Source organism: Pyrus communis, chromosome 15 (genome assembly GCF_041283825.1).
Source record: "Pyrus communis isolate YQ-2024b chromosome 15, ASM4128382v1, whole genome shotgun sequence".
Classification (NCBI taxonomy): domain Eukaryota; kingdom Viridiplantae; phylum Streptophyta; class Magnoliopsida; order Rosales; family Rosaceae; genus Pyrus; species Pyrus communis.
The window spans coordinates 7,755,241-7,781,765 of record NC_142579.1 but is presented as its reverse complement, the minus strand read 5'-3'; the positions used below and the strand labels follow the sequence as shown (position 1 = coordinate 7,781,765).

At 34.2% G+C, this 26,525-nt stretch overlaps 2 protein-coding genes across 3 annotated transcripts; both read left to right on the top strand.

The window, feature by feature from the left end:
• Positions 1 to 1,827: 1,827 nt before the first annotated feature.
• LOC137716577 (heavy metal-associated isoprenylated plant protein 24) lies at positions 1,828 to 3,165 on the top strand. The gene is made up of 2 exons (XM_068456031.2): positions 1,828 to 2,351; positions 2,660 to 3,165. Exons 1-2 carry the CDS (start codon positions 2,195 to 2,197, stop codon positions 2,956 to 2,958), a joined length of 456 nt encoding a protein of 151 aa, XP_068312132.1. The 5' UTR covers positions 1,828 to 2,194; the 3' UTR covers positions 2,959 to 3,165.
• Positions 3,166 to 17,652: 14,487 nt separating this feature from the next.
• On the top strand, positions 17,653 to 23,718 carry LOC137716588 (agamous-like MADS-box protein AGL104). 2 transcript variants are annotated; one of them, XM_068456039.2, is made up of 12 exons: positions 17,653 to 17,949; positions 18,767 to 18,820; positions 19,233 to 19,265; positions 19,428 to 19,470; positions 19,572 to 19,633; positions 19,838 to 19,865; positions 20,016 to 20,077; positions 21,639 to 21,738; positions 21,829 to 21,879; positions 22,006 to 22,115; positions 22,506 to 22,701; positions 23,352 to 23,718. In XM_068456039.2, the coding sequence occupies exons 1-12, from the start codon at positions 17,765 to 17,767 to the stop codon at positions 23,493 to 23,495; spliced, it is 1,068 nt and encodes a 355-aa protein (XP_068312140.1). In that variant the 5' UTR covers positions 17,653 to 17,764; the 3' UTR covers positions 23,496 to 23,718. The 2 variants fall into 2 exon arrangements, with proteins under 2 accessions (XP_068312140.1, XP_088542747.1); XM_088686621.1 differs by having other exon boundaries at positions 17,685 to 17,949; positions 19,428 to 19,446.
• The last annotated feature ends 2,807 nt before the right edge of the window (positions 23,719 to 26,525 follow it).

Below are 26,525 nucleotides of genomic sequence, written 5' to 3'. Positions count from 1 at the left end.
CTCATCTACGATTTTTTTACAATTTCATACATTCCGTCAGTTTTCTATCAATTATTCAAATTAAAATATTAAAAAAATAATTAAATATTAAAAACTAAAAAATAAAATTATTTTCCTTCACCCCTTTTTCTTCTTCGATTCTTCCCGTGGCACCCCCCCCCCCCCGCGCTTCCTTCACCACCCCACCCTCCATCTCCACGCCTACAACCCACCTAAACAGTCCACTCTATCACCGCCGCTCTCTCTTCCTCATCCTTCAAATTCAACCCCACCATCGCCTCCCCCAACTCGCAGCTCGCCTATGCCAACACATTTGGGTCTCGATAGGGTGGAGGAGAGCGACTGGGATGAGTTTCCGGAGCGGAAATCGGCTGGGAGGGGAGGGCAGAGGAGCCAGGAATCGGACGCCACCGAGGACGACGAAGCTAGGGATGGGGAGGAGGGGGAAAATCGACGCCGACAAGGGGGTTGATGCAGGAATATCGGAGAGGGGAGGTGGAGAGCTAGTGGCGCTTGAGAATAGGGGAGAAAGTGATAAAGGGGGTGGTGATGAGGAAGAAGCCGTCGGTGCCGAAGAAGGACGAGGACTAAGGGGAAGGTGGGGGTGGGGTGGCGGAACCAGAGGTTTGAGATGGGGTCGAAGGCGAACGACTGGTTGAAGTTGGAGAAGGTATTGTGGGATCTGGTTTTGGGGAAGACAGGAGGGGGAGGCGCGGATGAGGGGGGGATCTGGGTTTGGGGAAGATGGGAGGGAGAAGAAAGGGTGAGGGGGATAAGGGGTGGGTCCCTTTTTAAAAAAATTATTAATTTTTTTTTTATATTTTAACAGAAGAATTGATAGAAAACTAATGGAAGGTATGAAATTGTAAAAAATTCATAGATGAGGTATGACATTGAAACTTTTTAAAGACGATGTATGAAACTATTAATGACCCAATAATTGAGGTAGTTTTATGTAATTTACCCTTTTATTTAAGGGTAAACAGACACTTATTCATATGATAATAAACTTACTTAAATCCGCTTAGGCCCCATCTTGACACTAGGCTTTAGCTCGTTGCCTGATTAGCACCTAGCATACATTGATTGAGATTACTTGATGTCAGAATCCTGGATCCACCATTGACAAGGTTTACTTAATTAATTCAAATATGCACCAATTTAGCCAAATTATACTCGAAGCACCTTTGTCCTTCATTGGTTATTTTAGGGGCTCACTACAGTGTTATAGAAAATGATTTACATGAAATAAGTTCATTGTCAAGTGGCTTTCTATTCTAATAATGAATTGTTATTCATACACTTCTTTCTACATAACTATCTATTATTACAACTGAATATTACAATAACTCTGAATCTAACTCATGTTAATTAGTCTCATTTTCACGGCCACATAATTAATTCAAAAATGTTATTTTTACTATCTATTTGTATCATCTCTCTAATATAAATGAGACATACATGCGTTGATGGACTCTACCTCGATTAGAAAGATTGTAAAAATAATACTACAAATAGATATTAAGTGTAATACTACTCTAATAAATTCCAATTTAAGAAGAGATCGATTAATTATAACGATAGGAGCAAAAGTGCCTTACTAATATAGCATCTTTAAAAGGACTATTTTCTTTTGAGTTCTCATCCTCTTTAGAGAAAGGGAATCCACATGGATTATATGAAGGTCAGTTTCCTATAGTTTCTAGAGCAGCTAGCTAGGCTTGCTTTTTAAATTATTTACTTGTTTTATTTTATTAATTTCTCTTGGATATTATTTGCTATCATCTGTTCAACTCACTATAAAATCCAAAGAATAGAAGCTAGCAAGAGCGCAATACCAAGTACCGGTGTCCTCCTCTTTCCAGTCACCCATTCACCTTTTCTATTGCCTCTATAGATCTCTTCTTTCCTTTCATTGCACTTATTGGAAAAGAATAAACTAGACACGATTTTGTGGTATATAAATGTAGCACTCTTCTTTATCAACACCCATCTCTTGCTTTTCTCTAGTAAGTTAGCTCCTGAGTCCTTACATCTTCAAGTCTTCATCGTTCATTTTTTAGAGGAGGGTTTCGAACTCTGGATCTTTAGCTAGATATAAATATTTTCATCAGTAGCTAGCTAATATACATATATAAGCTTGTCCAAGACCAACGATCAACCATTCTAGCGTTTTGAACAATAAGCTGAAAAAATGGGAATTCAAGGAACTTTGGAGTACTTATCAGATGTACTAAGCAGTGCCAAAAAAGGCAAGAAGAAGAAGCAAATGCAAACGGTAGCCATAAAAATCAGGATGGACTGTGAAGGTTGTGCCCGCAAGGTCAAGAGTGTCCTCTCCGGCGTAAAAGGTAGGATTAATAAATTCATATTTTTGACAATGTTTGCTTATTAGACTGGTAATCTGAAACTTTAGACGAAAATTAATATGATCAATGATCTTATATAAGTTCTAATATATATCACTATGATTAATAGGCTATCCTAGCCGCGTTTTAGGGAGCGTGTTGAGTGCTGTCCATGTCAAAAGAGCATCTTTGCCATAGTGATTTAAATAATTTTGGGCATCTCTCCTTCCTATTCACAATTAGTTCTAGCGTGGAAACTCAACTTCCTCAGGTTTTGGTGTGAATTAATTCACTTTGATGATTGTTTGTAGGTGCTAAATCTGTGGACATCGACTTGAAGCAGCAGAAGGCAACTGTGATTGGATATAACGTTGAGGCAAAGAAAGTGTTGAAGGCTGCTCAGTCAACAAAGAAGAAGTGTGAGTTGTGGCCTTATGTTCCGTACAATCTGGTTGCTCATCCTTATATTTCTCAGGCATATGACAAGAAGGCACCGCCTAATATGGTCAGGAAAGTTGCCGACACTTCAAACATCACTGAGACTGCCATGGACGACCGCTACACAGTCATGTTCAGCGATGACAATCCTAACGCCTGCTCTATCATGTAGCTAGATTATTAATATATATATAATCAATATATCTAAAATAATCATATTTATAAATAGTGGATTAATTAACGAAATAGTGTGGTATGTGGGGTTGATATACGTGGGTTTTGTTCAGGGAGTTTGATTATTCAAGCTGTTGATTTATCTCTTTGGCTAAAGCTGTCATATTTGCGTGGAGCCTTTTGTGATTCAAGAGTAATATTACTAGCTCGTGTTTTTTTTTTTTTCATCTCTAGCAATATTGTAGAGATATCGAAAAGTGGTTTTAATTTAAGACATAAGCCCACATGTTGCCGGACTGAATATACAAAGAACCTGCCCCGTTCATCCTAAAACACAAAAAGAAATAAATAAAAAAAAAAAAGAAAAGAAAAGAGGATACTGTTACAGAAAAATGGTTTTTCACATAAATATAAATTAAATTATTTAATGCTGTTCAAATGAGTGATTCAAATTTATATTTTGACAATATAAAAATGTCTAACAAAATAAATCACTTTTTAGTTATGTGCTATAGATTAATTAATTTATTTGGTCATAGAGATTGAGCATGCAAGACGTTTATGATTTCTATAGACGAATGTTCATATGTGAATGGAGCTTTCAATGATAGTTACTAGAATAATGCTACATACATCTATGTGAAATTTTTTATTGTGATTGGAACACTAATGATATACCATGTGTTTTCATATAAATGGTAAAAAATTGTATTTTTTAAGTTATTAACTTTTTAATACACATATCTCATAATTTATATAATGACACGTGATGTACCATAATCTCTCTGCATGTATGATCTATGAACTATACAAACTATTATCTATGATCTATGAACTATGCAAACGCGAATAATTTCTGAACTTTTGAATCTCAAAACAGTGTTTTATTTGTTTGTATTATGACACTTTGAAGTTTGAACCTTTCATTTTTTTGTGATTAGAACCTTTCTAAGTAAAGAAAACAACATCATGTCATAATTGCATCCAACAGATTCTCTCGTGATTCTTTTGGTGAGGATCTTGATGATTCGTAAATTATGTATGTTCATCGTATATCATGCGGTCAGTTTTTATCAAGTACCGTTTACGTTTATTTTTAAATAAAAATATTTAAAATAATTTCTGACTGCATAATTTACGATGAACGAACAAGATTCATGGATCTCTGAGATCCTCACAAAGAGGATTCGGCGAGGATCCAGACTCTATTTGCATCTCCAGATGAGCGTGCATATTAGGATGTAAAACACATATACATCTCTTGTAGTAGAGATCTTGTGTTAAAAAACTAATAATTTAAAAAATAAAACTTCAATTTACTTATATAATGACACGTGAAGTATCAACTGTGGTCTAAACACGATGAAAAATGTTGGTCAAACAGTTCTTCAATGAATAATTTTAAGGAGAGTAAAATATGCATCATCTTGATAAAAAATTATAGATAATAACTATGTAAAATTTCAACTCCTTTGACACCTATTTTACAAATTCAAAAAGAAAAACACAATTTGCATTTCCCAAAATATAAATAAAAATTATATGTGATTTTTACATCTGATTAGCGAGTTAGTGAGACTAAATTCAAGAATAAATTTAATTATTCAAATAGACGGGTTAGTGTGGATCGAATTGAGATCCAATGGTATTGGTTGGATGAATTAGTGTGGGTTGTTATGAGACAGCAACTCATATCTAATCTCAATTATTGTATGTTGGTATGTGGGGCTTTTCTTAAAGGCGCTCTTATTTGTACTGTGGCAAGGGATTTGAAATTTCCTATATAAATTTTTGGATAATATTAAAGAGACTAAATTTATAAATTAAATTTCGTAAAAAGTAATGCTAGAGAGACTAAATTTTTTAAACCAAATTGCTAACCAAATAATGTGTCACAAATAAGAAACAAGCACATTAATGGACACTTAATTAATAATCCAATTATTTCCAACCACATCATTTAGTTTGCAAATTTAGTTCAAAAGATTTAGTCTCCCTAGCATCACTCTTTCGTAAATTAAATGACATAGAAGTTGATGAATGGAGCAATGCTAGGTAGACTAAATTTGTGAGGGTAATGTTAGAAAAACTAAATTTGTAGACAAAATTTTAGAAACTAAAGAATATGGAAGTTGATGATTAGTTTATTACTTAAGCATTAATAAACATGCTTATTCATAATGATGACACATTATTTAGTTTGTAAATTTTATCTCTAGAATTAGTTTTCCTAACATTACCCAATTTGTAGACAAAATTTCTAAACTAAATGATGTGTCACCTAAGAAATTAGTATGTTAATCAACACTTAAATAATAATCTAATCATCAACTTCCATGTCATTTAGTTTACAAAATTTAATCTCTCTAGCATTACCCTTACATTATTATTTAAGTGTTAATTAACGTATTTTTTTCTTATTGGTTACATATAATTTAGTTTATAAATTTGGTCTACTTAGCATTACTCTAAATTCTTAATTCATATTGGAGTTAATATTAATTAATAATTAAGTTTACGTGGTGTTGCAAGAAACAAATTATCGCTACTAATTTATCCCGGAAGATCTAAGAAAGTTTGGTAATTTGCGTATTTTAATTAGAAAGATATTATGAATAGCTCATTAATATTAAGCGCGGTCAACTACTGTATGAATTTATGGGAACGTAACTTTGAAAAAAGTAGAATAACTCATGATAGCGATCCTGTTTTTAGGGTGTGTTTGTTGTATCGGATTATCTCAGACTGGATTAGTTTTAGGAACTAAGTTGGATTGGCTTAGACTAGACTAAACAAATTCTAATATTATTTTTTTTCATTCATATTTTATTAATATTTTATATTATTTAATACATATTTAGTAATATTTTATTACTTCCATTGTCTATTTCTTTTTTTTCATTCTGGAAACCTCCCATCTCCCATCCTAATTTTTTTTTACCTCTTATCTTCCTTTTTCTTCCTAATTTTGCTCTGACCCTCTCCCTCTCTTCGTCTTTTTCTTTTCCTTTCCACTGTTTCCTCCCTCAAAACAGCGTCATTCATCATCCCCCTTGTGTTCTCTCTTTTTTTTCCTTTTCCTTTTCTTTGATCTTGTGATTCCTCTCAATTATTTATGGCACCATAGATTCTGATTTCCCAACTTCATTTCCCACGGAAAATTGAAATCGTGTAAAGACTCCTCTCTACAGCGCCATGGATTTCACAACTACTATGTTTCTCGCCCCTCGTTTGATTTTCTCAGAAAATCTCTTAATTTTCTGGGAAAAATGAAGAATTTTTCTATTGAGTTTGTTGTTGTTATCGAATTGATTTTTTTTTTCTTTCAAATTTTGGTGGTTGGATGTTGAGAATTAGGCGGTGGGTGTGGTAGGTTTCAAATTTGGGTATAGGTGGCCAGAGTTGCAGAGAAGCAGACGACTTGCAGAGTGCAGACTTCGTATGCAGAAGGCTTTCAGGTTTGGTGGTGTGATTTCGGAGTGAGGACATAAAGCTAGCAATGCAAGCAGTAGCAGAGAGAGGTCTTAGCAGTCCCATGGTTATTTTTAGGGGGGGGGGGGGGGCGGTCTCACTAAGACCTCTTAGCGAAGGGTTTTGTCCATGCAAGTCCCCTTTAGTCTCATTAATGTGAATCCTAGCATGAAACAAACAGGGTATTGGACTAACAGCTAGTCCAATCTAGTCTAGTCCCACTTAGTAAGGGTAAACAAACGCCCCCTTAGTCTCTGTTTGAGTACAGGATTAAGACCATGTTGTTAAGAAATGAACCACAAAATTTTTGATAACGAGGAATAGATGAGAGAGAGATTTGCTTATCACTATTTAAAAGATGTTATTTGTAAATTTCTCTCGCTCACCTTATAATTTAGCATCAATCTCTTGGGACTTTTCTTTTTTCTTTTTGCCCAATCTTGGGACTTGAAAATCTCTTACTCGAATTGCAAATGTAAGGATAGTATAATAGCACAAGTAAGGGTGTCAAACCACAGAGACTGTTTAGACCTCTACAAATTACTAGCTTTATGTGAACCCTAACTAAACAATGAAAATGCAATTTGAATTTAGATTTTTCAATTGAAAACTAAAATAACTTAAAAATGCAAGAAAGATAAAGATAACTGATAGGTTGATTCATAAATAATGGGAATGGAACTAGGGATACCGATTTCACCATTACAAGCCAATTCCATGAAAATTAAGTCAAAATGCATTCATCTCTCAAATCTTCACATCAGGAAAAAAATGGACATTGTATGTGCTTATAAGTAAGCTACTCTCTATATTGCCAAATAGTGATACTCAACTTTCTTCACCATGTACATAAATATCATAATTATGTACTTGAAGTTAGGTGAGGTGATTTTTAAGACATTGCATGTGCTTATAAGTAATTGAGCTACTCTATATTGCCAAATGGTGGAACCTCAACTTTCTTCACCATGTACATATAAATCCTACTTATATAATTGAGGTTAGGTGAGGTGATTTTTAAGATCAGAGATTTTAGAGAGGTAGCAGTGGAGCAAAAAATAATCCAGAAAGTTATGGAATTGGTACTTAGGATTTTGCCCACGAATGACTAGAATACCCTCACTAAATTGGCGAGACCCACATTCCCTTCACATGTAGTTCAACCACAAAAAAGACTTGAGCTATTAAGTAAGACTTCTCTAAGCTTCTCTGCTCATGGCAAGGAGATCAATCAAGGGAATTAAAGTTGAATTAATAACTATTTCTTATCTTTAAGCTTTCCTAATTGAAGACTTATTCCTTTAATCAAGAAAGAACAATCACATCCAATTGAGGAGTCTCCAAAGATTAGTCTTAGATATTCCCATTTATTGAATAATATCGCCCCTAAGGATTATTCTCAAGCATCTTTAAGATAATTCAAGATCTTAACGATACTTTCCTACTACATCCAATGGATGACACACTCTGGCCAACTGGACGCCGACAACATGGCATGATAATCTCTAAACATGTGTCAGGCTACATCTCTCTATAAATACCCCTTCGACACTAATTTTCTAGCAAGCTTTTGCTTCACAATTAAGCCCTAAACTCTCTCTTTTAAGAGAAGCTGACTTAGACATCAGAGATCCATCGACCAAACACCCCCACCCCACTCCTTGGACATGTGGCTTCGATCCTTGATTTTACATGTTTAATTTGATTTGTAGGTACAAATTTGTCAAGACTGAAGATAGATGATTTTTGCTACTACAAATAGGTGGTTTCATTGAGAGCTTGATTCAAATCTAAAAAAAGCTCTCGCAATTATTTTCTATATTTCCACCTTTTTTGAATTTTTCTAATGCATCAAATCTTCAAATTTTTTTAATTCTCTAATTCGTATGCCCTAGAGAAAGGAGTAAATGGTTAGAAATTTCGAAACCAAAACAAACGACAATACCTACGTGGTTGGGTTTTCACGCACTGATGACAACCGCAACGTGACCTTGACCTTGTCGTGTGCCATCACTCTTTGTGGTTGAGCACAGAGGCTGGGTGGCCTCTACTACCAGCATCAGCAACTACAAGTGCTACAACCCAAAAACAAACCTAGCCCGCACCAGTGTCAGTTGCAATTAGACTTGGTGATCGTGTTGTGTTTATCATGTTCGTGTCGCTTTTGTGACGTACCCAGTATCTTAACTGATTGTGTTGTTTTGAACCTGTTAAAATGAATGGGTAATATGACTCCACCCGAACTCGACTAGTTAAAATCAATGGGTAATGAGACTCAACCTGCTACCCGTTAAAGAAAATATATTTTACTTCAATAAGTAAACCTGACATTTATGTCGTGTTTCTGTGTTCGTGTCGTTTTCTTGACATACCCGATATCTTAACGGGTCATGTCATGTAACATTTGTTAAAATAAACGGGTAATATGACCCAACTTGAAATCCTCCCATTAATATTATCAGGTATATGACCCAACTCGTTACCCATTAAAGAAAATATATTTTAAATCAATGAATAATGAAAATATGAAAATTGAAATTCAATGAGGAGAATAAAACATAAACGACAATCGTGGGTTAAATTTAAATCTAAGGTTTATGAATTATGGTGTCGGATTTCGGAGTTGACCCCTTCAAAAAAGTTGTAAAGGTTGCCATTACGAGTGATTATATGTTTATTTTACATTTTTCACACTTCTACAATAATTTTTATTAATTTTGCAGTCAAATAAAAAACAAAATTCATGAGATTTGGAGGGTTTTAAAAATCTAAATGACCATGTAACCATCATCTAAGCGTAGAGGATACAATCATGATTGTTTATATATGCTTTCACATTTTTCAGACTTATACATTAATAATTATGAAATTGATTTATTTTGAACTCCCTTAAAAATACTGTTCCTGAGGGGTTGTATAGTTTTAAAAATTCAAACAATAATGTACCCATCCTCAAAGCGTAGAGAATGCGATCACGAGCATTTGCATATTTTTTCACATTTTTTGCACTTGTAAAGTAATTATTATAATTTTTAATGTGTTTGGTATTTTAAAATTATTTGATATTTTTATTTTATAATGTATTTTTAATTTTTTAATCTCACTCTTTGCCCCCAGTATACTTTAAAAATAAATAAATAAATAAATAAAACTTAAAATTTTTAATTTATATAGAATAATAATACAATAATACATATTTAATATACAATATATAACTTTTGTTAACAAAAAAAAAAAACAATATATACATATACACTATGGCTATTGTGTTTTATAGTAAGTTTTTTTTAGTAGTTTAAAAAATTAAAATCATCAAAATAACTTTCTTCTTAATGTATCAAAATGGATTACCCGCATGTCACCCTTATGTAAATCTGTTCAGGACCCGTTATTAACGGTGTCTTATTGGGTGACTTGATAACGAGCCGATTAGTTCGTGTTGACCTGAAACCTGTTATTTTCGTGTCGTTTACATGTCATGTTAACAGGTTGTGTAAGAAATTGCCAGGTTTATCAATAAGTAATCAAATGAAAAACGACATACTAAATTAGTATCTGCATGCCACATTGTCAAAATATTACTTCAAATCATAAAAACTTAAAAACACATATGTCTTTCAAGTATTACAAATCCCAAAATAAGAGCCTAATGAAAAAATATTAGTACATTACTACAAAACTTCAAATTTCCAAAGATGCAAAATGAAGGGAGTTTTTTTTTAAGGTTGTGAAATCTTTCTCAAAAGTTAGAACCTTGCTAAGGAGACTCAAAGCTTGCATATTGTTGTTCAATTTTCAAGAATCATCTAGGAAAATGGTATTGGAACTTGGGACTGATTTATTGTCTTAAAGAGTTAGATTCATGATGTTTTCAATAAGACTTTCCACATTAACACTTTCTTCAACATAAACTAAGAATAGAAAAACCAAACATTATAAAGCATTAAAAATGTGAGTAGTTTACATAAATAGTTATGAAAATATGTAAAACAATAGTACTATATTATATAAAAGATGTAATACCTGATTTTCCAAAAAATCAATCTTATGGCTATTGTAGTTAGGTTGTTTTAGTAGTTTAAAATTACAAAACTAACCTTTTTCTTAACGGGTTGAAATGGGTTACCCGTGGGTAGACCTTAAAGGGTTCTTAATGAGTAATTTGATAATGACCAAATTAGTTAATGTGTAGACCTTAAAGGGTTCTTAATGAGTAATTTGATAATGATCATTTTTGTCTTGTTTCCTATCAAGTTAACGGGTCATGCAAGAAATTGTCAGGTCTAGATGTAGCCCAATCAGGCAACCCATAGTCTTTAACACAGTAGCATATTCAACGTTGGCCCAAGCCTTCATGTGACCCAGTGCATTGTAACTGCATAAGGCCTCGCGAGTTATCCCACTCTAATGACCTGTGTTTGGGCACTCGACCTGGAACCACTTCAGTTGAACTAATCACAAAAATGGTCCAACTAAACTGACTGGCGATCCTTAGACTAGGCCACCCAACTTAGACGGCGAACCAAAAATGCATTGGCAACTATTCCAACCCGTTTTTTGACAAATCTGACCCGCTCTAGCTAAAATTTTGTGCCCATTATACACTACACTTCAACCACTCATGAAGATTCCAATCAACCTAGCTCCTTCACCTAGAATGGCAATCCAAACCCATCCCAGCAGATCCCAGATTTGATAATCGCCACCACATAGTAGGCCACTTTCTTGAGTCAGCTCATCGAGCATATTGAAATGAAGCGCACTCTTGACCAAGTGTCTCGAAACAGGACATGAGCTGATGACGATATCTCTTTCCAAAGGCGACGGGACAAACAACCACTAAACTAGCCTTGAACTAGGCGTTCAGGCAGAGTGCATTCCCCCATTGGCCTATGCGGAAACACTTTCTCCCATCGTAGCGTGCTGAGAATTGTTCATTCTCGGCTTCGCCTATAAACCATTATACATTCATGGCTAGGTCCGCGCTTTGACAAACACTCAAGACTTGAGCCTAAGTTCATTGTCCACTTACGACATGGATCACATAGAAATTTTCCCGTCTTACACTAGAGTGGGCAATAAAGAGAATAGGAAAATAAATCTTAAATTGGCACTCAACTCCAAGTGCACGAGTCGTTCGCTCACTAGCCAGAAATGAACAACGAATTCTGCAGTTGCGAGACGAATGAGAAACCAATCGAAAAGAGTAAAACAAGCCTGTATACTACCTGAGGCATTACTGCCTCAGTTGAGGCAAATCCATAAAAAAGTAAAAATGGTCTTAACTAAGTGACTAACGATTTCGCCATTAAAACCGTGGACAAGTACTCTGAAGAGACGTGACTAATATAGGCCTGTCACTATTCAGTCTGGAGATTGAACAGACCCATCAGATACACAAGTTCACCATTCTATATGTCAAATTCCAAGAAGACGAGGATCTGAAGAGGCATCTCAAACATTATCACAGTGCTATGGGAAACCTTTCATTATTTACTGAACTACAACCAGCCATAACCCAAAAAAATCAAAGTCTCAAGCAAATTGCTGAACAAGATCGCACAAGCAGATGATTATTTTAGTTGTTTTGCAGTCCCATTTCAACAAGTTGCACTCACAACAGTAGATTCCAAGCTTTTTAGTGCCAGACATTAACCTAATTCTCTAACATTTATATGGGTATGCTTTATAGTCCAAGAGGATAAACTAATTATTCACCACCTATTTGAGTATACTTTCCCCTTGGGAGAGGGTAAATTGCATATATATCCAGATGTGGATGGTTTCCTCACTGTAACTAGATGCATGACAACCTTCGACATCGTCTTCAGAAATAGCCACCATAGTCTCTTCATAGGATCCGCATACTAGACTTAGCTAACTAAAGGATTCGTGCCTCTAGCTGAATTCGCAGAAACTCAGCTTGTTTACTAGAAGAAGCATAAGTGCAGTACATTTCCTTAATTACTGCCCACGAATTTCCACACAATTGCATATGTTTGCTATGACAAGTTAACGATTTTTGCGTTCACATGAAACTCTAACATGTTGTGTTACGAGATACGTAACTTAAGGGGTTTGTGGCCCCAAAAGTTCAATACATTCCTTGAATTGCTACCCATTTATACATGTTTGTTGTGACAAGTTACCAATTTTTGTGTCCACACTGAACTTTATCAAGCTATGCTATGGGCTACGCAGCTCAAGGGATTGGTGACATAACGTTCAACACATTCCATGAATAGCTGCACATGTTTTTCCTTACAATTGCATGTTTGTTGTGACTAGTTAGTGATTTTCGTGTTCACGCACAGTCTTATCGTGTTGCGTATGGGATACGCAACTCAAATGATTGGTTACCTTATATTATAGGTGCAGTTCAACTTCCTAAGAGAGACTTCGTCTTATCACACGCTTTAGCCTTGTGAAGTACAAGATCTCATAAGCTCAAAGTCCACTGTCCATCAAACCTCGCCTTATACACACAAATAGGTTCTCATTTCAAATGACTTTTGTTCGAGCAATGAAGTCAAGGACCAATTTAGTAGTACCAACATCACATGGTTAGGGAGTAGCAGTGCACAGTGAACTCAGCAGTTTGACGCCCCGAAAATCCAAAACTTGTAGCCTAGATAAGCCTGCTAGGAGTGCCTACTTTTATCAAAGCTTCGCACTTCTATGGCTAAAGTTTTACAAGATGCTTCAAGTAAGCAAAGTTTCAAGAACATTCAAGTCAATTGAATAATGAAGATAAAGTAAAGTAAAGCAAAGAAAGCAGTTTATTGAATTTCTAGCAAATTTATAAACTGGCACGAAGTCCACCAAAATTTGACACAAGCTAAGCAAAGGAGAAACAAAGTCTAGACGAAAAAGAAAAGAAATTTTCTAAAGTCTTCAAAGCAGACTACTCATCAAAAGCTTGGATGACCTTTGGCTCCTCAGTAACCACCTTTGCTTCAACAACTCGCACTTACACCTCTTCATCTTCAACAGTTCCAATCTCAGTAGCTTCACCCTCAACTACTCTATCTACAACAGCAGAGAAGTTAAACTCAAGCAAATCCTCTCAGGAGATAGAAAAAGTCTTCAAACCTTCTCCAGAGAACTCATAATTAGGTGACCTTCCTTGAAAACGATCCACAAAGCCTAACTTGTAGAAATCGGCCTGAATCTTAGCAAAATCACTTTCATAAATCACTTTCTTTCTATTTAATTGCTCATTTTCCTGGCAAGGTCCTTATTGACGCTCCGTAACTCATTGCAATCCTTATCCAAGAACTCATTGGCGAGTAGCACGCCCTTCAGCTCTTCATCTTTAGACACAAACTCAAAAACAATCTTTTAAAGACGATTGATCTTTTTGGCAAAAGAAAAAATTTCCTGATTCTTGACCAAACAAGCAAAACGAAGCTCTGAGTTGACCTTATCTAAATCTTAGATTTTCAGCATGATCAGTTCCCTATCCCTTCTGAAGACGACATATTTTTCTACCAGAGTAGAACCCAACAATCTTCATAATATACTTGTGTTTAAACATAAGAACACATAGGAAGGTTTGGACAATCTCTCTTTTCCTCTCACTACTCTTTAGCTACCTTTTCAACAAAAAAAAAAAAAAAAAATGAAGAAGATTTGAAACCCTTATAGCCACCGCTCCTTGCTCTAGCTTGGGGTCGATGGCAGCCTGACTCCCACCTTTTTCGAGCCATCATTCTCTCTTTCCCTTCCTTCTCCACCCTCTGCATCTTCCCTCTTCCCTCATCATTTGCTCATCCTTCCCACCTTTTCTAGCCCTCCTTCCCTCTTTTCCTTCCATCTCCACCCTCTGCATCTTCCCTCTTTCCCCTCCCCCCCCCCCATCATTCCACTCAAAAGGTTTTTTGATTTTTGAATAATTTTTTTTCTCTTTTGGTCTTTGTTTTGACTTCCCTTGAGATTTGTTCTTTGAACTTTGTCTCAATTCCTATGAGCTGGTTCAGATCTGGACTTTCTTGGCCCTTTCCTGCTTTGTTGCTACTTTTCGTTGCACGTCCTCAACCACCGACCTTTGCTACTTGGCTCGTGTGCTTCTCCTCGGGTGTTGGGTGGCTGTTAAAGTGCTTTTATCACTATTTGGTATGATTATGGGAGCTCTCACTGTGCGGGTGGCTCGCTCACCCCCATTTTCCATTGTTCCATTGGTTCGTTCTCTTGGTGGTGGTGGTAGCCTTATTATGGAGGCGCATCCGGTTGCTGTTGGTTTCCATTCTAGTCTTACGGTTTTTTTGTTGTTGTTCAACTGGCCACTTTGGGTCCTATCTATTGTATTTTTTATTTGCTGTTTGACTTGTATTTAGGTTGTGAGCTACCTTTTGAACACTCTTGTCCTTGTACTTATCTTTTTATTTAAGGAATTGTTATTAGTACTCTAAAAATCTCATTTTGCACTCCAAACTTTCTATAATTAGAAAGAAAATTACACATGTGAGGAGTGTAGAATGAGATTTTTGGAGTGCTAATAACAATTCCCTTTATTTAATAGAAGTAATATAGTTTGACCAAAAAAAAAAAAAAAAAAAAAACCATAAGAACACATAGGTACCCATTAAATGGAGCTCTCTGGTACCACTTTTTTGTCCGAAGTCACAATTATGGCAAGCACCACATGATCTTGCGTTCAAATTGACCAAGATGATAAAACAACGAAAACAGCAAACAAAGGCAAAAAAAAAAAAAAAAAAAAGAAAAGAAAAAGAAAGGATACTACGAGTAAAAAAAATCACACCATATGAACAAGAAAAATGTTAGGAAAATCATATTTTTGTACTATAATGGTGTACTATCTTATGTGGTAATTGATGTGTACATACCACCTCAATTAATAAATTTATCTCATTGAATGTTGGTTGTATATATCTTATGTCACATGAGATAGTACATTAATGTGGTATAAAGATGTAGTTTTCCTGATAGTACTTTGAAAAATTAAACAAGATTCAGCATGCTCACTCTAATCCACCATGTTGCTAGTGTTTGATTCACATCATTTTTTTTTTGTTACATAGTACGTATACATAAAAATTGAAGGTAATATCTGTTAACATCTTATAATTATTTCAATAAATTCAATATATTGTGTGATGGTTATCACAACGTTTTACGGTTTTGGGTCCTATTGTGTTGTGTATTTTGGAAGGATTTGCATGGCACGAGTATATTGTCACGTGACACTTCTGCTAATAATATAAGGATATATATTATCTTTTTTACAGGTCTTTGAATTATTGGCACGAGACGCCATCATAGCGGTGAACTTGTGTCATACAAGTTGTTATCGTATTTTGGACGTGTAGCTGCAAATTACAATAGAGTGCCAGGCCAGCTACCATAAGCATGTTTAAAAATTAAACTACAGGGAAAGTGTTAGCAACCTTTTTGGTGGACAAACTAAAATTTTAATGATATTAACACAGGAAGGCAAATAGTGTAATCTTAATTTAAATAAAGTTCTAATATTTGAGTGCTGGTGGAATGTACGTGGTATGAAAATGTGTGAGAAGAATGAAATGAGAATGTAAGTTGCAATCATTTCTGGTACTTTATATGGCTTTATTCTACCAGTCGAGTGTACTCCAGTCCCAAATCCAGTTCCCTACAGCCTACTCTACCATCATCAAACGTTTGAATTAATGCACGGAAGAATACTTGTCCAGACAAAATAGTCATATGTGATGAAATAGGGTTAACAAAATTCCTATTAAGGCAGAAAACCTACACTAATTACCATTAATCAATTTCATAATATACAATTGAAAACAATCATGAAGAAAAATCCGGAGTTAACGGTTTTATTCTAACATAAACGTAGATGAAGTGGTACACTACATATTACAATATACAAGTTGATATGTCTCAATTTTAAAATATATTTTCCAATCTCTCTACTTATATTATATACATGGCATACTCCTTGTATTCGGAATACACTGATTTTTTTTTTTTTGGTAAAGATGCCCAATATATATAACTTGGCATTTATCTACAAAGGAATGTGGAAGGATATGCAGATACGGTACATGGAAACTCAAAAGGGCGTTTCATGGGAAAGCCAAATAGTTTTTAGGAGGCCAAGATACAAAAACAAAACACACAGAATTTGGAAATAGGTATATAGTTCCATGCGTAATAATTAAAACCACAGTGCATGGACAATGCAAATGACAATGTGCCATAGGAAAGTCAGAAAACTACAAAATTACGTAACATGTTGCAATTGCATCTCGATGATTGCGGCTAGCCACAGCACCAAACATTGCACACAAATCGTTTTTTATTTTTATTTTTTAATATGTCAGTGAGAGAGTCTTGTATATGGAATATCTACACCGCTATACGTAACGTTTTAGTCTAATAATGCACTATCATATATAAATTTTTTGTTCCTGTAACAATGTATTATTGGATGTAAAAACCATCACAATAAGTTGACGACAAAAAACTTAATTCATATAACTGGCTCTGTAGACGACGGCCAACCTTCTATCTAAAAATAGATCTCTCCATAAATCGATATTTATCGAAAAATAGATAAAAGTAAGCCTTTGGCAAATAGCCCAGGGGGTCATTTGCGTTGTCTTATACGTAGACCCTTGGTTGGCCTTCCGGATCCGGTAGGAGCATATATTGGATTTAACCAAAGACTGTAAGTCACATTTAGCTTTGAAATTGTCAAAATTAGACATAACCAAAGGGCTAAAAGGAATCAGACTAAAAAAAATTAGGCTAAGTTTGGTCTTAGGGTATGCAATATGTAACTTCGAAAAGTTTAAGTTTGGCCCAAAAAAGTAATAAAATATAAATAAATAAAAAATATAGTCCTACAATGATTTAGGATGGAAAAGTTCAGTCTTGAAGTGATTATTTTTTATATGTTAATTTTTAGAGAACTAAAACATAATTAAGGGTTACGTTTAGTCATTCACGATGGCTATGGAAATCTCCGAGACCATTATATCCTATTGCAAAAAGTTATGCCCCAATATTCAACAGCAAGAAGGGCCCCAATTCGAAGAATTACAATTAACCAATGATCATTCCATTAGTCTAATGACCATCCACTCCTTTGATCTCTCTAAGTCCTCCCATCTCTCCTCCCATCCATTTATAACCATATTCCCCTCTCCCTCTCTCTCTCGTACCCAACCACCCTTCTTTTAAGCTGCTTCTTTTCCATGCATTGTTCATTTATAGGAATTAGAGGATACACTTCATAATTTTCCCTTCTTGAAACAACTTGTCTTAGATTTGTTTTCTTTTTTTGTTCCCTCATAGATTTAGACGCTTGCCAGATCAAGATGGGTCGTGTTAAGCTGGAGATAAAGAGAATAGAAAACAATACCAATCGACAAGTTACATTCTCAAAGCGTAGAAATGGACTCATTAAGAAAGCTTATGAGCTTTCCATCCTTTGCGACATTGACATTGCTCTTATTATGTTCTCTCCCTCCGGGCGCCTTAGCCATTTTTCTGGCAAAAGAAGGTTCTGTTATCCATGATTTCTCACTTTTTATATGTTCTTCACTCATTTAAGAATGATGTATGTGCTGCAGTTGTTTTGATTTTGCATGTAACTTAACATGATTCATGTTCTTTAAAATAGAGAAACTGATGGATATCTATGGGAAATTGTTGAGAGTTGTACACTTAAAATTGAACTCAATATGCTTTTTCGGATTTTCATAATCTTTACGATGTGACTAATGTTGGGATTGAAGTAAATAGTCTCCAAAATCATTCAAGGAAGTGGCATGGTTTATACGCATTCATATGTTTTTCTGGAATTTGCACTTGTATTAACATAAGCCTCTGGAATAGGATCTCTGACCAGCATGATTGAACATCATTTGCACCTCTTATTAGGGAGAAAGTAAATATAACTGACAATCGTCCACGCGTATTGAAATGGTTAATCTGTTATTATGCAAGTTTATAGCCACCCACTTGTATTTTATATTCAAATAAAGATGTTCATGTTTAGCAGATGGAAATTCTGTTCATATTAAGCTCTTAAAAAGTATTCAAATGAAATAATTCTTAAAAGGTAACAACCATTTTACATTTTTATTTTAATCATTCTATAAGTGTGATTATCCACACAACTTCCAGTTGACTAGTTCCAAAAGCACAGTAATGATTAGATGATTATGGTTTGATCATTTTTTATTGTTCATTTAATCATGTATTCTGTAAGCTTATGGGTTTATCATTTTATTTTCCCTTTTCCTATTGCTTTCGGTTTCTTAATTAAATTTCAATTCAAATCATCTGTTCTGATAAAAATTTTATTGTGAAATCAGGATCGAGGATGTGTTCACTCGCTACATTAATCTCCCCGACCAAGAAAGAGAGCAGTATGTGTGTTCTTAAAATACAACTTTTTTTTTACTTTATATAATCAATAATAATGTACCAATTTTTCATAAAAATTTGTACGACTTTGTTATATGTATATTATACCCATATTTAAACATAAAAATAAAAATCAGCTCAAGTTTCACGCAAGTAAAATTTGAGAAAAAAAATAAAAAATTCCTATTTGGTATTAATCTTTGCTTGAGAATTTAATTGTCGTTATTAAATTTCTTAATTAACACGGAAATTCAATATTTTGTTGTTGAGTCAAAGTATTCAAATCAATAAAGTTTTAGTTTAACATTTTAGTCAACAAGGACTAGAACCAAAGTTAAACAAACGATTCTATGATTTAGAATTTTATTTATCCATCTGCTATTTATTTATACGTTGTTTTTTTTATTTTCGCAGTGCTATAATTTTTCCTGATCACAACAAACATCCGTATGCTCTTGGTCCCCTCTAAAAATTAATAGTCTCAAAGTTCATTTTATTAAACCTTAATTTTTTTTCTCGAACATGAATATGTCAAATAATTAACTTGTTCATATTGATTATAAAAAATTAACTTGTTCATTGTTTTTTTCTTTTTGATTTTTTTTGCAGTGATCTTCAAAACAAAGAGGTCAGACACATGACATCTAGCAATGTACTCTATTGTATTTTATCTTATGGTTTTTTATATCTATCTTTCAAGACATACTGTTAAATGAAAACATACATATACGACGTCCTTTTTTTTCCTTGCAGTATTTGCTCAGGACCCTTCAGCAACTAAGAAGTGAAAATGATATTGCTCTACAACTTGCCAAGTTTGTTCTCCTCCTTTTCTTACATGTTAAAATTATTAGAACTTGATTAGTTCTCAACCTTCTAAAAGTAGTAAAGATAAAGAAAAACAGTTCTGAAACATTTCCTTATTCCTTCAAGTAATTTTGTTTGCTATATATAGTTTATTGATTTTGTTTGTTTTTTCCTTGTGTGATCTCAACTCTGAATGCTTCGAATGCAAGTAGTCCTACTGCCGTTAGCTCTGAAATTGAGGTACAAACTTTGTCACTTTTGTGATGTTGTTTTGTAGTATGCTCTAGAGCATCGTATATACACAGAAGCATAATAACATTTTCACTTACGTTTACATGGTTATTATTTTCGTCGGGACCTTGACATGGTTAAATTTCACTTTCCTTGTAGGAACTTCAACAGGAAATTGGTGGGCTACAACAACAACTTCAAATGGCTGAGGAGCAGATAAGGTAAAAAAAAAAAAAAAAAAATGAAAACCTGCAAAGTATATATGATTCATGAATATGATAAATGTGTCATGGCCTTATCCTATTGTACCATCGCCACAAAAAAATGCTGATAATAATCACTAGTATTAGTTCTCCAAAGTGAGGTGGGTAAATCTTAATAGTAGCTAAGGGGATGGAGTGTTTGGGTTTCCACCCATGCGTACGGGTTTCGAATCTCCTCCATTCTCTGAATAAATTCAATAGTTTTGAACCCTCCCCCTTTGTTAATAATAATAAAATTTTAAAAATAAAATAAGGTGATGGATATGCCTTTACCCACCCCTTAGCCACTGTTGAGTACTGACCCACCTTATTCTGTATAACTAATATTAATGATTATTTTTAGGAAAAATTAGTATCTAGTCTTTAGTTACTAATGTTCTTTGATTGAAATCTTATTAGTTTTCAGATTTTGATCAAGGTCCTAGCATTAATGTAATAATGAATTTACATTTCAATTATATAATTTTTAAAATAAAAAATTAATAATTGATTTAAGTTTTTAATACTCACATCTTTATTAAACTCCTAACTAATTTTCAATTCTAAACATTTCCACACAAAAAAAAAAAACATATTATAAGTTTGTACCCCTTAATTTTTTATAAAAAGGTTTCCAATTTTTTAATCTTATGTACCCATTCATGTGATTTTTCAATTTTTCAATCTTAAATTATACCCATTCTTAAATATACCAATTTGTTGTAGTAAAATGTACCCTTTTTTTTTTTTTTCCTAACCCATTTTTAAACTTATATGGGTACATTCTTTTTCTTCATTTGAGAATGTATCCATGTCAAGTTTAATCAAAGAAATTTACTAATGTTATTAAGCCTAATATCTATTATTTTTTGTGTGGTTTTGAAGAATGTACCTATATTTTGGTACAATCATTTTTTTTTGTTAATTTTGATGAATGTACCCATGTTTATACACACACACACACAATATATTGGAGAGTATAATTTATATTTTAATAATTTTAATTCACAACTTATGGATTTTTTTATATTTAAAATCTCATTAATACAAACAACTATAAATTTCAATTTTTAATTTAAAAAAATATAGTAACCTACATAGAAATACATTATCACATTAATTTCAGGGATTTCGATCAAAAATTGAAAACCAACAAAGTTTTAATCAAAGAATATTGATAGTTAAGGACCGTATCTAAAGTATCCCTTATTTTTAACTTTTCTTATAGCGCATGACCAAATATGGAGAAAAAAATGACGATGTTATTCACGTTCTTATTCTGTCATTATGTATTTATTTTGTGAATGCAATTAAATTCAAGATAGAGAAGAAAACAACCATTAACTATGAGAGTTTTTTCACGATCCTTATTTGTCAGTAAGAGGCCATAGTATGATAATATATTCATATATTAAAATATTCATTTAGGGGGCGGTTTAAATTTAATTTACATTCTATTTTCATTTGCCTATATATTGAGCTTCGTTTTCTTTTTTAAGCTATATAAATTTATATTTTCCTGGCTGATAAATGTTTATAGGATATATGAGCCTGACCCTTTAAAAATCACATCTACGGTGGAGCTTGAATCCTGCGAGAAAAGCCTAATGGACACATTGACGCGTGTTATGCAGAGAAAGGTTTGAGACACTCCTCAATTAATTTTTATTTTTATCTGGTTTCTTATGAGTAAGAGAACATGAAGTATGATCTGTATTTTCAATTTTCAGGAATATTTGTTGAGTAATCATCTATCTTCCTATGATTCCTCAGGAATACAGGTGACAAAGAAAAAAAAAATTCTTTAAGCATGTACCTTGATACATTAAAATTAAATATAGAAAAGAAGTCAGATTTTTAATTGTGAGATTAGCATAATCTTGATAATTTTATGGATGCATGTACAGCAAGTGTTGCCAGGCTCCTTCGAGAATGAGGTGGCAGGTTGGTTGTCTAGCGCTGGTCACAACCAAGCCCAAATTTACGATGCATCCGCTCCCTTAGAGCATCAACTTAGGTAGCTAGTTAACTACAAGCTAATTATATTTTACAGGGTTCAAGTTTTAGGTGGTTTCAAAATGGGTCATGAAGATTTAACTCTCACATTGCAACTTGAGATTTTAAAATTATATCGACTTAAACACTTTGTATATCTGATAGTCTAATCCTTCATTAAATTAATGACCTTTTTTTTTTTTTTTTTTTTGTTTTTGTCAATATACAAATGTGGATTACATGTCAAACAAATTACAATGTAATATGAGAGACTAAAGTTTTGTGTTTAATTTTGAAAATCACCCCCAAACTTAAAAGGTGTAAAATGTAGTTTTCCATTTTATTCTATTTTTTTTTGTTGTCAAATTGTTAATTAATTGAAACTTTTAATGCTATTTTCTTTGAAATATAGGAATTTGTCATCGACATTGTATGATCCGTTTTCACAAGGACAGAGCTCGAATGCAGATCCTAGTACCATGGGACAGTGTCATGTGAGCGTCACAAATGACAGTGATGGAGAGCTTCCACTTTGGCATCAGGCTTACACTACTTCCTCAGGACACCACTCCACCCTCATTCCTCCAACCTTGTTGCCACAATATCAGGTTTAGTTCACCCTTTTACATATATATATGCATGCTATGTATTCATCTTTCAATCTCAATAGTTGTGCCAAGTACGGTTAATCACCTTAGTAGATAGTATCAAACATGATTTTTGTTTAATCAAATCTTCACATTCACAGTCTGGCAACTTCAACATATATACTAGATTATTTAACAAAAGTTTCTTTTTAACCAAAATGTGAATCATGATTATATATTTAAGGTTTGGACATAATTTGAGCTAATCAATGATTCTGATTCACAAATTATATTTTAACATATTCGACAGCTGCCAAGTAAGAAAAAAGTTCCTACCAGAAATAATTTATATGACGATGAATTTATGTGCATGTTAACAAACTGTGAATCATGATTTCACATTCAAATATGATTATAATCATCATCAATATAAGGTTATGATCTACTTTAACATTTAATAATCAGATTGTCCACCAACAGAACTTTTTAGTACACTGTGAATCATGACAACTTAACTTATTTGATTGTTTGATATGTTGGAAATTTCCAGCCCAAGTACTGCCTTTTATGATTTTTGCAAGCCATGAGTTGATATTTGTGACTGTGAGTTGGGATTATAGAATTCAAATGCTAATTAAGTAACGTAAATCTAATGTCATGCAATTAAGCAGAATTCGGTGGTAGGCTCCAACATGCCAGAAATAATGCCACATGAGCAGGTGGAGATCCCAGTTGGCAACTCCAGTTTACAACCTTACAACGAAGTTGCAGATTATAATCACGAAAACAAAGTTCCTCAGCTTAATGGACATTGACAATACCAAAGCAAAGAATGGGCAGAGTTCATGACCGTTGCTCCAGATATATTAACTTTAATTAGCTGATGTTGTAATTTGTAGCAAAACATGTAAGTAGGATAATTTAGCAGCTCGCGAACTGCCACTAAAAACTTGTTAAAACAACCAACAAATTTTGCATTTTATACCTTTTTTTATTTTTTATCAACAATTATCGTTTCACTAAATCTCCTCCAACTGACATTGGCAGAGCCAAGTACAAGGCTCCCCTAGCAAATGCAAATTTGAATCTTAAGGCTGATTTTAAGGAAAATAAGAGCTAATAAATGTTAAATAAACTCTTCACTTTAACCAATATTATAATTTAATAGTAATAAATTTAAACTTCCATACCATAAATGGTTCCTTATGTTATTCCCTTGAAATTTTTGAAGGTTAGAAGCTTGGAAAACATAGTATAAATTTTTTGCTTTAAATTATTACTTTCAGGTTTACTATTATATAACTTTAAGTAGGCAACAAAAGATTAAAAATTTGATTTCGTAGTAATAAGTTTAGAGCTTTAAAGGGCTTATCCGGGTATTGATTCATAGCCATATTTTGAATAAGTCCCTTTCTATTACGAAATAGGGAATTCGTTCACAGCCAGAACAGCCAAAGATGGCATTTAGGATTCTAAACCTTGTGGAAAAGATGTTAGCCCACCCACTGAAAAATTCTTGGCTACGCCAACAGAATGGAGATTGAATGTTACTAGACCAAATGATCAAGCACTTCATATAATTTTTTCACTTTCTTCTTGTTGCTTGGCAAAAGCTTTTGTGCTACATATAGGAATACTTTGTGTTGGTGAAATAGTTGGTAGAGATATTCTGCTTAAACGATATCCTATAGTTTGTGTGACATTCTATTTTGGTTCACATAGTTTCAAATAATCAAACTTTCTTATTCATTACATCAAGACTTGAACTTGAGATGAGCTCCAATTTCACACTTGAACAAAGAATAAACATTCAGACGGTAATGTTACATATACACCACTAGAAATTACAATTTGTCCTACAAAAGTTTGTCCGACTAACCAAAATTAGTCGAGTTAAATGCTTTTGCCCAACGACTTTTCAAGTTGGTCAGGTCAAAGTGGTTAGCGTTGTTGACTTGTATAGTTTCCTATAGTTTAGAGTTTCCTAATTTATGTGTAATCTAGGCAAATTCCTTGTAATATCCTGTGATATCCTGTAATCATCCATTCCTTATTGTGTTAGGATTAGGATTGTATATTATACCTATTTTTTAGAAGAAACATAACAGGAAAGCATTCTTTCTTCTTGGCACCAGAGCCGAGTCGGAAAAAAGAAAAAAATCGAATCCTAACTGGGTTGGTATTGCCTTGCCGTGCCCACCATTGTTGATGCGCCTCTGTCTTGTTGAAAACAGCGAGCAACTCAACGTCATTGCTATCTTCCGTTTCTGATCAATTGTAGTGAGCGACGTGTGTCGTTGCTACCAGAACTTTATTCAGATTTTTTTTTGGTGTTTCACAGATCCCTACCTGTTGCTCAAGGTTTTGCAAGATATCACCAGAGTCTTTGTTAAAGTCTGTCGTTAAAGCTGCTGCTCTGTTCCAGTTTTGTTGTATATTGACAACAAGTTGATGGCTAACGAAGAGATGAAGGTGGTTCTCGCTACTGCTTTAGTTATGGTGCTGTCAGATAATTCAAGTTTCAACATTGGTATGGTTTTGGATGAGAACAGTTGAGTTGCTAGGCAGAAGTATGAGACGAGATCGTCTTTCCTCACTTCATATTCAGTCAAGAGTTGATTGATTATGAGTTTGAAGTCACCATACACTTTTTGCGTTGTGATTTCCATGTCAATTGCCATTTGGAGTCCAATGATCAGTGCTTGGTATTCAACAACGTTGTTAGAGCATAGCTCGCTTAATCAGAAAGAATAGGGTAATACTTGTCTTTGTGGTGACATGAATACTACTGATAGGAGCATATTTAGGCGACTTAGCTAGCTTATTCTTGTGCATTTGTGTTATTATTTCTTAGTTAATGTAGTATTTCAACTCATTTTCGTGTGTTTGTAGGTCCAAAGGGTTAAAGTACCAAGAAAGTGCATTTTGGTGCATTTTGGAGCAGTTTTGGGCACTAAATGGATAGCTTGTATATGGGCCAACATGGATGGACGAATTTGGAGTTCAAAAGGCTAGAAATCTGATAAGAAGATGAAGAAATTAAACTCAAGACAAAGTGGATAAGGAATTAGCTCAAAAGAAGAAACATTATCCAAAACCTTATCCAACATTATCCAAAACCTTATCTTATCTTATCCTATCCTAACCTAATCTTGTTGCACCTTAATCCTAGCTGCAAGTGGACCTAAAAACATGATTTCTAGAAGCCTTATCTAACCCTAAAAGGGTGCTGCACCCTTCCCCCTTTTATCTCTTCTAGAAAACTCAAAATCAGCCACAAAACACCTAGTTTCTAGAAGGCGAAGGTAGAGTCATCTTTCTACACTTCAGCTGCTACTGCAGAGGCAAAAGATTTCTTCTTCGATTATTTGAGAACTTGTACAGTGCATCGACTGGACATGGCCTGGTCACCTTTGATCTCTCCGACTTCTCCTCCCGGGATGCGAAATCGGATTTTCTGATACTTGATCGATGTCATAGCTTCAATCTTTATTGGCTAGGGACGACCAATATCCCTTTGTGCGAAGATGGGTCACTGACAATCATGAAGGTGTGATGAAACAATCGGTGGGTTGGTTACGTCAAGTGTGATAGTGCCAATAACAGTTGAGGTGAGTCCATTAAATCCGATCAAGACCTCTGTTTTACGTTTGATCGTGTTTTCCAGGCCCATCTTTTGGATGACCGATAGTTGTAGGAGGTTGACTGAGCTACCGTTGTCCACCATGACTCTGTCAACGATAGCGTGAGCCAGTTGTATAGAAACCACCAAGTGTCGTCATGGGGAAAGTTTACTCCCTCAGTGTCCTACTCGGTAAAGCTAACGATTGGTCTAGGCACAACAT